This window comes from Grampus griseus, assembly GCF_964374135.1.
Source record: "Grampus griseus genome assembly, chromosome: 10".
NCBI classification, from domain to species: Eukaryota; Metazoa; Chordata; class Mammalia; order Artiodactyla; family Delphinidae; genus Grampus; species Grampus griseus.
Genome location: NC_139004.1, coordinates 3198461 through 3214060, shown reverse-complemented (window position 1 = coordinate 3214060; position 15600 = coordinate 3198461). Strand labels below are relative to the sequence as shown.

The following is a 15600-nucleotide window of genomic DNA, read 5'->3' as shown; positions in this document are numbered from 1 at the left end:
GGGACAAAGGGACATGGGAGCGGGTGGCTCTTGGACCAGAGGAAGAGCAGTGTCCACGAGGTGGAGAAGGAGCAGGGCAGAGAAGAGCAGGCGCCCCAACGTGGAGAAAGAGCTGGACAGGCAGGGGAGGGCCGCGGAGAGACTGGGGGCTGCCTGCCCACGAGGTGCAGCAGCTGGCGACCAGGGATAGCGCCCCCGTCCAAGAATCACAGTGAATGGACAGGAGCTGCCAGGAGGCGGTGGAGCGGGGGGCCGGTAAGACAGCAGGCAGGTACCGTGAGGTGAGGCATATGTTAGAGAAGATGTAACAGAATATTCTAGAAGAAGTGGCGGCTCGCCAGGCACACGAAAAGGGCAGGGAAGGTAGCTGTCCGTGCTGATCCCCAGGTGTGCTGTCCTGGGGTCGGGGAGGCCACAGGATGACCACCCAAGCTGCAGCGTCCGGCTCAGGAACAGGGTAAAAGCGGAACAGAAAAGAGCACCCACGCTGAACGGCCTCCTGCTCTGAAAAAGGGACCCGAACAGCGGACTGTCTTAGACCAGTCGAGGTCCCGAAGGCTCTTAGGTCATCAATATCCTCCTTGAAAGGCACTTCCGGTTACTTAGATGGGTTAGCACAACAAGAACCATGACTTCTCATCAATACCGGTCACACTAAGAGAATTCAGATGGATTCCTAACATGAGACCCGGTGCCTAAGAGATGCATAAAGTAGAAACTAGCTGCAAAAAACCCACCAACCAACCGACCGAACAAAAAACCCAGCCATCACCTACTCAGAGTGGGACACTGTCTAAATCAAGTCAACGTGGGGGTCCAGTCTGCGGACGGCCAATGAAACAGAGACAGCCAGTGCTGACTTCAGACGTCACTGTCAAAGGCTTCAAGGAAAGAAAGCGGGGGCTGGCGAAACCTCTCCAGGGTTCCCGCAGACAGACATCTGTCAGAAGCGGAGCCCGCAGGAGCCCCCGGGCCCACACCAGACTGCCCTCCGGGGCAGGGACCCCACGCCCCTCCAAGACCATCACTCACCTTTCCCGTTCACGGCCAGCCCCGTGGCCATGGTCGCGGTCACGGGGCTGGACACCTGCGGCACCAGCGGGTGTATCCGGGGCCGGCTCCCCATCCGCGCCCGCTCGGCTCCGGGGCCCAGCAGGGCTCCGACCGGCTTTTCGGCCGCCACCTCCGGCGCCACCGTGTCCTCCTGCCCCTGCTCGACGGGGTCCAGCTTCTCGGGGCTCTCGCTCTGAAAGCCGTCCACCGCGGTCCTGCTCTTGATGGGACTCTTGGGCACGAGGATCTTTATACCTGACTTGGCCAGGTCCATGTTCTTCCGGTTCGAGAGCGACGGGGCTGGGTTCTTCCTGAACTTCTGGCTGGCGGCAAACAGCGGGCTGGCCTTGGGCTCGTGCTCTTTGCCGACCACTAGCGATTTAGGAGAGGCCTTGGAAAAGCTGCTGTTGGTGGACCTGGAAATCTGCTTCCTAGCGTTGTTCGGGGAGGCTCGGTTGGCCCTGGTGAAGGGGCCCTCCCGCTGCTTCTCGGTGTGGCGCCTGTTGAAGTCGTGGATGTACTCCTCGCAGTTTACCAGGTGCTGCTCCGGTTCCCAGGTGTCGTCCTCGCTGTCGTAGCCCTTCCACCGGACCAAATATTCCGTCTTCCCTTTTTTGTTCTTCCTTTTGTCAACGATTCTTTCAACCTGATTATAGGGGAAAAGAGAAAAGTATAAACGCACTATCTGAAAAATAAGGTGCAAGCGTAGTAATAATGGATCATCGAAAATAATAAAAACCGCAACAGGTGATGCACGCGATCGTCTCTTCCCGAGCCAAACGGTCTGAAAACAGAACAGTAACAGAGCATTCGGGGTTTTAGCGATTTCCTTGAAATTAAGTCAAACAAAATGCTAAAATTTCATGCTCAGAATATATGGACGTGTTAGGTAGCTTGTTTTTTTGTGATTCAAGAGGGGCTCTCCTTCTATTTTTTATACTGAACGCCGACCACCTGAGCTGGTTTTCACGGTCACAACTGGACCACAGTGCTGGGCATCTCCAGCCTTCTGCCTGGTCATCCTGTCACCAACAGCAGGCGCCCAAGAAACAGCACGGCTGTGGTCCAGGCACCAAGGAAACAGGGTCGGTACCGACAGCGTCACTTAGAAGCACTCGGTTAAAATGAAAAAGGTCAGCAGAGGACTTAACGCTTTATTGGTAATAAGATGGTGTAGAATGGTCAGGTTATTTACGTTTAAAACTTGGTTTTAACTAGTGCGAACCAACATCTTTAAAGGAAGATGCTGTCAGTCTTTGAATTTGATGATCAACACATCCCGTATCAAATTTATGAATTTACACAACCTTGGCATGAAACGTACTGTTATTACCGTGACAAATTCCACTGCCTTAATTGACATCCTAAGTGTAGGTGGGAGAGCGTCTATGACTCGTGGGAACGAACCTGTTTCACATAATGTCCCCCAAGTTATTGGGGAAATACAATCTGTGGCTACCTCTCCAGTCAACAGAGAAACCACCAGCCTGCTTCCCCAGTGGCAGCAGGTACCTCGTCCCTCGTACGCAGAGGCCTGGGCCCCACGGCAGGCAGCTCTTTAACTAAGGAGACAGGGTCTCCTAGGCCGTTATCAGGGTCTTCAGCAAACTTCTGGCAAAGCTACAGGTTAGGCCAGCTGACACAACGGTGTACCTAGTTCCCTAACATGCCAAAGTAGCAGAAGCCGAGTACAGCTGCAGACACTGGAGGGGAGTGGGGAACACCCTACACCCCAGCATCTGCCCTACTGTCGAAATACCCCCCAAACTCGCCAGTATACCTACCTGGGGTGTAGAGAACGAAAGCCCTGAACTACAGAAAAGCCTAAAGTTAAATGCACATGACTGCCTCTGGGCGACAAGGATTAGGGGAAGGAGAGCCAGGTTTCAGCAGAAGGCGGGTCTCACGCCAGGCAGACCCCGCATCACAGCGGCGTCAGGCCTGCACGGTGGGCCCCTGTGGCCCAGGCTACAGCGCGGGGAGCTTTCAAAGTGATTTCCTCCCATTCCTCTGCTTGTGAAGAGCTGCGTTTAAGGGTGTGAGTATTTCCATTTAAAACACATGTGTCTGGACAATTCCACGCCACTCAATTTCATGGCGGAAATAACTTAAAAGTTTTAGATACAAGCGGTAAAGAGATTCTCTCTTGACAGCTAACAATGTTGTTTAATAGTTGGTTTCTTTCTAAATCAACTTCCACCCCAGCAGCATAAGGGAGGCTGGACCAGGGCGGCCCATCTTCCTTTCGCCTGTTTCCTTCAAGCTGCACAGGGCTCTGGTCAGGGAGGACAGGTCTCCTCCCCCGACCCCCGTGAACGGCTGGCGCTCCCTGCAGGCCGGCCCCCCAAGGGCTGCACCGCGTGTGCACTTGGCGGCCACACTCCGCTCGGACACTGAGAGGGGCGGGGACAAGGCACGCACAGGAGACCGGGGCTTGGAAGGGGCCACGTGGGGCCCGACCACGCCACTACACCGCTGGGCACGAGAGCAGCCACAGGCGCCACGGAAACAATACTTCCGCACCCTGAAGTGAGGGTTTTGTCATTTTCACGTGTTCTAAAATAGGGAACTTCCGATTTTCTTCAACTATTTAAAACCTGTGGAAACCATTCTTCCGGCTGGCCTGCAGGTCCCAGCTCACAACCCCACAGTAGACGGGGAAGGAGCAGTGGGCCCTCGGGGCGCACGTGCTGCTCTAACTCTCGCGGGGACGTGACTGCAAGCTGACAACACGTGTGGCTGACACGGGGACACAGACACGAAATGGCGGGTCTACGCGAGCCACACCGGGCATGGGACACACAGCGTGGGAGGTTCAGGCCCCTAACACCAACCTCACACCATTATACTGGACACCCTAAACTTACAGCGCTAGAGCCACCTACCCTGGTGTACCAAGTCCCCACTCACCTCCCAGGGGAACCACTCAAGTTCCTAACAACCTGCCTGCCTTCTGCCCAAGGGGGTTGTGACCTTCCTCCTTTCACCCTGAGAAACACCGGGCCACGTGCCACCAAACTGGGGAGCACACCCTCCTGCCCAGAGAAGAGTCGGCCATCAAGGGGGCCGTGTCTGGCAGCTGAGTCCACACAGGACCGCGTGGTGAGCAGTCAGTCTGTAACCATCTCCATTTCTCCTCGTCGTCAGGCCACAAAGCGGGGAACCATTTACTGCCAGGCCCATGAGCTGGTCAACACAGCGAGCCATCGATCTCCACGGATTTTCCTCATATCTCACCAAGCGACCCGTGAGGCTTTCATCCTCTCCTCTGAGAAAACCACATCCTTGTCAGTTTCCCATCATCCTAAGCGAAACTCAAGAACCGAGACGTGTCTGTGATTTCACCCCATCTGCAAGCGATCACGCGAGTCTGCACTGTTTCATAGATGTGGCAAAGGCAAGACCCCTGATCACAGACAGAGGACTCTGTTCCTCAGCAGCTGTAGCAGCCAGAGGACCAGCATCTCCTTGCTCCAGTCCCCACAGGATGACACAGACGGCCAGGTGAGACCCATGCACACAATGGGTGATGTTACAGGACAGGAAGCCAGTCTTTTATGATGGGCCGTGAGCACGCCTGCCCCGACCTCTGGCAGGAGAAACTATGGCTGTCTTCTAAACAAACATCCTTGGACAGCCCTGAAAGATGTTCAAGGGTGGGGGAGCGGGGGCAGAGGGAAGGAGCAACTGGATGAAGGTGATCAAAGGGCACAGACTTCCAGTTATAAAATGAATAAGTTCCGGCGACGTACGGCATGGCAACTGTAGTTAACGCTGCTCTATGGTATATCTGAAGTTGCTAAGAAAGCAGACCCTAAACGTTCTCATCACAAGGAAAAAACACTTCTCTCTCTTTTAGTCGTATGAGATGGTGGATGTGAACTAAACTCATTATGGTGAGCATTTGGCAACATATGTTAAGTCAAGTCATTATACTGTACACCCTAAACTTACATGGTGCTGTGTGTCCATCATATATGATAAAACTTGAAGGAAAAAACGATGTTCATGAATTCAGAGTAAATACTGTTAAAAATGAAAATTTCCCAAATGTACTATAGATACAAGACAATCCCAATAATCATCCCAGCACGATTTTATGTGGAAACTGCTGAGATCTGATCGTTTACGTGGAAAGGCAACAAACCTGAAGAGCAACCCAGAGCAATCCTGAAGAAGAACTCACTGGAAGACTCAGAGCCGTACTTCAAGACCCTCTCCCAAGAACCAAGAGATTCCCAACAGTGTGGTACTCACACAGGACGTACAAGGGCATCAGTGGAATAGAGGAGACAGCGAGCCCAGAAGTAGACCCTCACTTAAACTGGCCACATGATTGAGTGAGTGACTGATTTTTGGTGACAAAGGCTTCCAAAGCAATCCACTTGCCTTTTCAATAAATACTGCTGGAATACTGGCTATCCATACGTAAAAAAAGTGAACCACAACCTTATCCCAACCTTTACACACAGAAATTAATTCAAGATGTATTTTAGGCCCAATTATAAAAGTTTTTATATGAAGCTTCCACAGCAAAACACAGGACATCATCTTTGTGACTTAGGGGCAGGCAAAGGTTCTTTAGGTCACAAAAAGCAATAACCATGAAAGAAAGAAAATTAATAAATGAGACTTCATCAAAAAACAATGTCGAGAAAACGTATAAACACACCACAGATTGGGAGATAATATCCATAAAAAATATCTTCAAGGACTGGTCCCTAAGACTGATAAAGAATTCCTAGAATTCAATAATGAAAGGACCAAAATGTAATTTAAAAGCAGGCAAAGGATTTAAGCACACAGTCCCAAAAGAAGATAGACAAGCGGCCAGTACACACATTAAAAAGTGATGAACATCATTGCTCAGGAGGAAATAAATACACAATGAGATACTACTACATACCCATTAGAATGGCTAAAATGAAAACACACCAGGGATGTACAACGGGCATATTCATACAGTGTTGGTAGGATTTTCAAATGGTACAGCCATTTTGGTAAAAGGTCTGACAGCATTTCATAAAACTAAACAAATAACTACACTACGATGCAGCAATTCCAACCTCATTACTTACCCAAAAGGAATGAAAACATACATCTACAAAAAGACTTGCACAAAACTATTTATAGCAACTCTGTTCATAATGGACCCAAACTAGAAACAGTCCAAGTTTCTGGGCGACTGGACAAACTGTAGTACGTACGTATAGTAATCTCAACAAGAAGTCAACTGGTGATACATACAAACACATGGGTGAGTCTCAAAACATCACACTGAATGAAAAAGCCCTACTCCAAAGACTACTCACTGTATGATTCTATTTAAATGAAAATTCTTGAACAAGCAAAAAAAAAAAAAAAAAAAAAAAAAAAAAAAAAAAACCCACCCCGAACTATTATTGAAAAAATACCCAAAAGCAAAGGTTGGCAGGGAATTAACTGGGAGGGGCATCAGTGAACTTTCTAGCTCAATAAGCCTTTGGGTTGCAAAGGTACATGCTTTTGTTAAGGCTGGCAACCTGTATAGTACTTAAGACCTGTGCAGTGCATCGTTAGAAAATGTTACATCATTAACAAATGATGTATAAACAAACATGGAATTCAAGTTCATGAACTGCATGCTAAATGAAGTTTACTAGGGGAAGTGTCCTGATGTGGCCACTTACTATAAACTGTGTCAACAAGCGAGATGGATGGATGGATGGATGGATGGCAGGATGACAAACGGAAGAATCTGCAGGGGCCTGTGAATGCTCACTGTAAAATCCTTTCGACTTAGACGTTTAAAATTTTCCATAATTAAAAAATGTTGAAGAAAAGTCAATATTTATTCTTGATTTTAAAAACTCAGAAATAAAGGAAGCTACAATAACTACTAGGAAAAATAAGCAAGTTCAGTAAAGTCACAGGATTAATAGTAGTATTAAATAATTAAAATGAAAAATTTTAAATCTCCATTTACAGTATAATCAAAAAGCAAAATATTAGCGATAAATTTAAGCAAAATGTCTAAAACATCTATGCTGAAAATGACAAAACATGGCTGAGAGAAATTAAAGAATACCTATAAACCGAAACACCATGTTTATAAATCGGCGCTCAGTTTTATTTAGTTGTCAATTTTTCCTCAGTTGATACATAGATGCAACAGAATCCCAATCAAAAATCCCAAAGCTCTTTTTTATAAATTGACAAATTAACTCTAAGGTTTTGTATGTCAAAGTTAAGAATCTAGAATAGCCAAAACAACACTGAAAGAGAAGCACAAAGTTGGAGGGCTTATATTACCTAACTTTAAGACTTACTATAATGGCTAAAATTCAGACAACAAGAGTAAATGCTGACGAGGATGCAGGACTAGTGGAACTCTCATACACGCTGGTGTAAAACATTACTGAACAGAAACCCCAATTAAATAGAAGACCAGCAGGGGGAGCTCTCACCCCCGTGACAACAGCCAAGCCCAACAGGAAGAAGAAAGCCTCCCGTTCTTTCCTGCCAGGACTCAGCCAATGAAAAGTCAGGCTCTGTTTACTAAGCCCGCCCCCTCCCCTGTCCCCTCTATAAAAGCGTCTCCTTCCCTTGCAGTGGGGGGACTTGCACATGGTTGCTTCGTATGAGACCCTGAATTGCAATTCTCTGCTGATCCCGAATAAACCTGGAGAAAACTTGGCCGTCTATTTGCTTCAGGTCAACACTGGCGAGTATGGAAAATTGTGTGACAGTTCCTTAAACATACACCTACCTCAGCAATTCTACTCCTAGGTATTTACCCAAGAGAACCGGGAACAAACGTCCACAGAAAGACCTGTACGAGAATGTTCACGGCAGCTTTACCCTAACGGTCAGAGACTGAGTCGGCCCAGGTGTCCATCAACAGGAAAGCAGATGAACAAGATGAAGTGTATTCACACCCTGAACTGCTGCCCACAAGGAGACAGCACCAGGACTGACCCCTGCAACATGAGTGAATGTTCATCATCACGGCGCTGAGTCAGTGGAACGAGACACAGACCGTACACTACGTGACTCCACTTGTTGGAGGGCCCACCAGAGGCAAAACCAACCTGTGGTGAGAAATCAGAGCGGGGAGTCTGTGGATGGGGTTGGGGGGCACAAGGAGACTGAAGCGGTGAAAATGCCCCATCTCTGTCAAGATGGTAGTTACAGAACTGAACACATTTGTCAAAACTACCGCACACTTAACATCTATGCACTTTCTGTATGTAAGTCACACCTCACTCAGCAAACTCAACAGAAAAACTCCTAAGCAGCTCTGAGGCTGGAATGAACCAGGGGATGAAGAGATGCTCCTGGCAGATGACATCTAAACCGGAGCTGGGTCCTCAGAGACCTGCGTCCTCCCTGAGGGCCAAGCTCCCTGCAGCACACGACCCAGCGGTTCCCCTGGCCACAGTGCTGGGGAGCCGAGTGCCAAAGCCGAGCGAGGTGGGCTGGAATGGAAACACGGAGAACGTGTGATAAATGTAAAAACGGGACCAGCACAAAGGAAGACTGACAAGCTGTGGAAAGTATGGACCAAGAGGCTACTCGTCTTACCACATTAAAACCTCTTTTAAAGGTACAATAGAGCAGGGCAAGAACTGTGAGTAAGCAATTCATGATAGAGAGTACAAGCCACCACCACCCCATGAATAAGGTTTAACTCACCAAAGGGAGACACCACTTTCCATCTGGAAGGCTCATGAGGGTGAGGAAACAGCCTGACTACTGAAGGTGGGAGCTGTGTTATGTTATGGAGGGCGATTCAACAAAGAACATCGAAAGGTTTAAAACGCTCTTACTCTGTATTCGAGAATTCAGCTGAGGAATAAACTCAAGGAAATAACCGAGTGGATGCTCAAAGACGGTGGCAGGTGCAAATGGAGAGACGGTGCGGAGAAATCCAGGAGCCTGGAGAAGGCACCCGCTCCACTGCTCGGAGCCTCGCTCCCCCTCACACGCGTAACCACAGGCACAGAGTATCAGTTCTGAATCCCTTCAGTAGTGACTGAATTCTGCCCTATTATATGTTCATCAATTTATTCTTGAAGCAGGCTGGTAAAATGAAAGGATAACAAGTTTCAATGGCCATGTTTTCCAAAGTGTTAAACGCTAAGTGAACTTTCTAACCCAAAACAAAAGAGAAATGTTATGATTTAGGTTATCAGCAAATGTGGATTTCCATCTGTCCCATGAAAAATGCACAGAACGGTACCATCGTTATTCCCGTTTCCTCCTTCCATGAGACCGCCAGCTACTCGAGCAGTGATATGCCTCTCGGTATATATGCAGGAAGGCAGGGAGACTGTATATATTGTTACTGCCTCCCTTCTCAGTATGTGACCAGAAATTCTATATGCATACACATTAAATGGATCCTGTTTGCTACAAGTCCTAACACTCACCCTCTCCATCCACTTTCTCTTACATGACTTAAACAAGTAAAAATGGATTCAAGCTGTTTAAAGGGTAAAAGGCGCTTAGAAATTTCACCAGTAAGTCACATTTCTGGCATTTCGTTCTGAATCAGAGTAGGATGGTATCTGGTACCAATGAAACCACTTGCTTCTTGCATACTTGACAGACAAATCGCAAACAGTCGAATCTATGTATGTGTATTGTATAAACAAGGGTGAATCAGAACTTTTCCCGCACAGCTGCTACAACTGAAAAACTACAAAAACATATTTCATAACAACTATATTTTTCTTTAGATACCTCAAAATAGAAAAAAGCATTTGTTACTTTTCATTGACAACACAAACCAAAAATGCCAAATAGAGAGCTTGAAGAAATAATAAATTCCTGTTCTGAGTCAGAATGCTTTACTGTCTGGCTTTATTAAATGGATGGAGACAAAGATGGAATTGTTCAGGAAGTGAGAACAGATAAACTAGGATTTCTGACTTTGAGAATTTTCTTTTTAGCTCTATTTTCATAACAAAATAGCAAAGTTAGAAGCTACGGTCCTACAGGCAAGGTTCCATATATCTACAATTATAAAAACTTGGCCAACGTATTCACTTTTAAACCTCAGTGTTCCACAAAGAAAGCCAAACCTAAATACCAAGACACGCCAAAATTAAGTTAAACAAGAACGTACCATACCAGGCGCACACGAAAGACGCGGTAAAGTGACGTTTGTGACAGACTTCACCGATGCCGTTTGATGAGAATCTTTCTCATGAATGACAAGCTGACTCACGCAGAGAGTACCTTTGTGTGGAAAACCCCCCAAGTGCTCTGCGAACAGGAATGAGTACATCCACCAGGGGAGTAACACCCACTCTGGGGTGAAATGTGGCTGTTCTACAGCCCGTGCAAATGCACTTGCACACACAGACTCAGACCGATGGCAAACAAATCATTTAGGAGCCAGGATACAATTGCTTTTGGCCAGAAAATCAAATCTCAGCTCCTGCGTGGAGATGCGGGATTGAGGCCACGAAGGTGATCCTCCACCGTCATCTGTCCCAACTCCACGGAGGGACGCTAGGGGGCAGCGCAGAGGCGGAACGGGAACCCATTTCTTCCATGGAAACAGGAACCTTAGGGACAGTGGGAGCCCGAGCAGCGGTGCAGAGTAGTCTTTGTGGGAAAGCGCCCCTCTCTATTTCCTCCAGATGCCATCTCGGGGAGAACGCTTAGGGCGGAGAGGCACTGCCAAATGCGATTTCTACACAGAGCCCCGGCGACATGGAGACGGCCATGGAAGTGCTAAGTGGGGTCAGTATGTGCAGACTCTAAGTCTGACGAACCAGCTCGGAGATCTGCCAGGTAGGAAGCTCTGATAGAGACCCTCAGGGTCTCTAAGATGCACCCTGAGAATCCATCTGAAGCAGATGGATGCTAAAACCCAGTTCTGCTAAGCACACTCACCAACTCCACCAATACGTGCCAAGTCCCTGTGACATGTCAGGTCTCTGCTTTTTCTGAGGTTATAGGAAGAAACAAAAACAGTATTGCTTTCCTCTATTTTGGAAGTTATACTCAAGTGAAAGGAGTCAGACAAATTAATAAATGTGAAATACATTAAATATATGTGATTGCTAAGAAGAGAAAAACCCCAGGAAGAGGACAGGGTAACGGCAGAGAGCTTGGTCAGGAGGAGCTGAGCAAGGACACCCAGAAGGACGTCCAGCCAGAGCGCACGGCTGATCCAAACCCAGAGGGCAGGGGTGAGCCTGGAGTGCGAGAGGAACAAGAGGCAGGCGGGGGCTCGAGTGGAGGTGACAGGGGAAAACGGAAAAGACGAGGTCAAGGAGGCCGGGGGCAGGGGGAGAGTTAAACTGAGGGCCTGTAGCCAAGCTTTATTCGGGGTTTGCTCTCAGTAAGACGGAAGCCGGGCAACGGCTCTGGGCACAAGAATGGTGTCTGCTTTGCATTTCAGAATCACAACTCCAGCGACTTTGTGGAATTAAGAACGGGCAGGCGACTGTGACGACCTCAGCAAGAGGAGGTGTGACTTGGACTCTAGGGTGGTGGAGGTGGAAGACATGCTGAGAAGTGGCTGGATTTGGGGTCTATTTTAACGGGGTGCTGATAAGATTTCCTGATGGACTGAATGCAGGATAGGAGAGAAAAATGAAGAATGAAAGCTAACCAAGATATTTGGCCTGAGTAACTGGAAAGATGGAGTTGACATTTACTGGGATGTGAGAAGATACAAGAGTTCAGTTTCAAACACATTAAGAGGAGACGTGGAAGAGGCCATGTGACTCACACATCTGGAATTTGGGCTAAAGATAGAAATTTGGAATTTGTAGGCATTATAAGTGATTAAATCCATGAGATCATGAAGGGAGTTAAGTATGGATAAAGAGAAGGAGTTTGGGGACTGGGCCCTGAGAGACACAAACATTTAGAAGAGGGAACGAACAGGAGAACCCAGCAGAGACTGCAAAGAGCAGGAGTGACACTGGAGGAGGCCTCGGAAGCAGCGCCCAGAAGCCAGGTGCCCTAAAGGGGGCTCAGTCATTACGTCCAATGATCCTACTAGATCAAATTAGACCCGGAAGAGAGGAAAGAAGAGGCTGACAAATCCTTTCCACTGAAAAAACAACTATAAAACTTGGCAAAGTTGAAGAACAACTACTTCAGGGCCCCAGAATTCCGACAAAAGGCAACCAATAGATGGACAAGCATTTACTCGTGAAAACCCACTGAATTCTGAGGAAGAAGAGAGGAAGCTGGTGACCTTGCTGCCTGGGGCTGTCTCCCACCACGGCTCTGACACACTGGTGGCTCTACCGTTGTGGGGCTGGCCTGGAAGCCTGCAGCTTAGCCGTCAAGGGGACTGACTTGATCCGAAGCAGAGGGCAGAAAGCCCATGCCGGCAACGGGCTGCAGCTCTCCCAGCCAGAGGTTGAGGTCCCAGCAGTGGTGACTGACAGTGGAGGAAACAGGCAGAAATTTATAGGGAGAGCCTGGAAATGAGACAGCCATTGAGGGGAGAGATGACCGCTCCACACACCCCACATACAGTGGACACTCAAGGGGGCTAGCACAGAGCAAACCCACTGCAGCCCTGAAAGCTGTCTGAGCTTTGAATGCAACAGAAACACAAACCCAGTGCAGAGACTGGAAGCCTTATGGGCTCAGGGTGTCTGACCATGACCTCTGACCAAAACTTGACTCACAAACTACACAGACACAGGAGTGACCTCTAGCAAGTCAGGCCGAAAATCAAGGTAAAAAACTGGGATGGAGGGAGCTGAGCAGAGCAATCCGCGGCCACACACCTAGGGCCACGAGGTTCCTTGGATTACATCCAGGCAAGTGACTTAAAACACGCACACGCTTGCAAAACAAAAGCAACAACAAAAAACTCAGGGAAAAAGTTAAAATTCTGAAATACACATAAAACACCAGGAAAGTATGAGTCATACTCAGGAAATAAAACAATGAAAACTGTCTCTCAGTTTACTCATAGCTTGGATTTAGCAGAAAAAGACTTCAGGTCAACCCTTACAAATACATTCAAAGAAACTGGATAAAAAAAAGACTCCATGTTTAAAGAATTCAAGGAAAACATGATGAAAATTATTCAAATAGGAAATAACAAAGAAATAGACCCTACCAAAATAGAACAAAAACTCTAGAGGTGAAAAACACAGTAAGTGAAATTAAAAATTCACTAGATGGACTCAACAGCAGATTTGGGAAGGGAGAAGAATCAGTGAAATTTTCGAGAGACTGATAGACTTTACCCAAACTGAACAACAGCGAGAAAAAATATTAAGAGGACATATATAATAAAGAGGACATAAAGAGAGAGAAGGCAGAAAAAAAGATACTTTAAGAAATATGGCTGAAAACATTCCAAATATGATGAAAAGCAATTATTGACAGATTCAAGAAGCTCGACAAAGCCCAATTAATATAAATCCAAGGAGATCCTTAGTTAGAGATACAGTTGTTAAACCTTTGGAAGCTGAAGACAGAGAAAATCTTGAAACCAGTAGAAAAATAACAAGTTAACATATACAGGGGAACAACAATACAATTAATGGTTGCCTTTTCATCAGAAACAATGGAAAGTAAAAAGCAGGAGAATGACATATTCAAAGCACTGAAAGAAAACCAACCAAGAATTCTATATCCAGCTAAACTATCCTTTAAAAATGAAGGTAAAATAAAAACATTCCCAAATAAATGATACTGAGAAAACACATGGCCAGCAAAGCTGCCCGATAAAAAACACGAAAGGAAGTTCTCAAGTTAAAAGAAAATGATTCCAGGCAGTAAATGCAAAAGCAGGGGAAGAAAGGAAGAGCAGTGGGGGCAGTAAATATGTGGGTACACATAAAGACTGGTTGAATATTGTTTCTTTTTCCTTCTCAATTTCTTAAATGAAACAAGATTATACACAGCAAAAATTATAGCACTGTACATGCTTGACAATTTAGATATAATGTGTATAACTATATCACAAAGGAAGGGGGAGAAAAGAGAGATATACTGGAGTAAGGGTGATGCATTGACTTGAATTAAGGTAATATTAACCTGAAGTACATTGTGCTAAATTAAAATGCCTATCATAATCCTTAGCGCAATCACTAAGAAAATTATTCAAATATATCATTTTAAAAAATCACAGAAATTAATATGATAAAGGCAAAAAATGTTTAACATAAAAGAAAGCAGGAAAGAAGAAACAAGAACAAAAACAATGAGATAAACAGAAAACAACTAGCAAACTGACAAAGCAAAACTATTCCAATAATTACATGAGAAATGAAAGAACTAAATACTCCCAACGAAGAGCAGAGAATGGCAGAACAGATTTAACAAAGCAGCCATATGCTCTACAAGAGACTCAAGTTTAGATTCAAAGATACAAATAGGATAAGAGTAGAAGGACAGAAAAGATACACCATGCCCAGAGTAACCACTTGAGAGTGACTATATTCATATTAGACAAGACAGACTTTCAGCCAACAAATATCATTAGAGACAGAGAGGAACACTCCATAATGATAAAAAGGTCAGTATTTCAGGAAGATACAATGACTATAAATGTATGCATATACCTAAGAGTCCCAATATATGAAGCAAAGTCTGACAGAAATGAAAGGTGAAATAGACAAGCCTACATTTACAGTTGAAGATTTCAAAATAATACTATCAATAACTGATAGAATAAAACAGAAAATCAGCAATGATATAGAAAACTTGATGGCTATCATCCAACTCACCCTCCCTGACATTTACAGAACACTCCATCCTGTAACAGCAGAATACACATTCTTTTCAAGTGTACACACAACATTTACCACCACAGACCATATTCTAGGCCATAAAACAAGTTTCAGTTAATTTGAAAGGATTCAAGACATACAAAGAGATCCTGACCTAGACACATCATAGTCAAACTATCAAAACCTGAGGACAAAGAGAAAACTTGTTCAATGACCACAAGGAATTAAATTAGAAACCAACAATTTTGAAAAATTTCCAAAACTTGCCATTAAACCACACATTTCTAAACATTTCCCACTGGAATTCCCTGGCGATCCAGTGGTTAAGACTCCACGCTTCCACTGCAGGGGGCACGGGCTCGATCCCTGATCAGGGAAGTTCGGCATGCCGTGTGGTTTGACCAAAAAAAAAAAAAAGTTAAATATTTCCCACTGGTCAAAGAAAAAAAGTACAGGAGAAATTAGAAAGCATTTGGAAGTAAATGAAAATGAAAACGTATCAAAATTTATGGGATGCAGTCGAAGTAGTGCTTAGAGGAAATTTTATAGCATTAAACACGTATTCAGAAAAGAAGTTAAAAAAAATCAATAATCTAAGCTTTCCACCTTGGGAAACAAGAACATAAGAGCAAATTAAACCCAAAGCAAGCAGAAGGTAGTAAGTAATGAAGATCTGAGCAGAAATCAATGCAACAGCAAAACAACAAAACCACCCAGAAAAAGAATAAAACCAAAAGTTGGTTCTTTGAAAAGATCAACAAACCTGATAAACCGTTAGCTAGCCTGACCACAAAAAGAAGAGAGAGCACACAAATTATCAACAACAGAAATCAAAGGGGGA

The 15600-nt window shown here is 45.7% G+C and overlaps 1 protein-coding gene across 1 annotated transcript in view; it reads right to left on the bottom strand.

The window, feature by feature from the left end:
- Nucleotides 1-15600, bottom strand: part of CDYL (chromodomain Y like) — a 153466-nt gene that overhangs the window by 68629 nt on the left and 69237 nt on the right. Inside the window, exon 2 of the mRNA XM_082664061.1 lies at nucleotides 1033-1699. Coding sequence (XP_082520187.1) covers nucleotides 1033-1699 — 667 coding nt within the window. The remainder of the gene's footprint in view (nucleotides 1-1032; nucleotides 1700-15600) is intronic.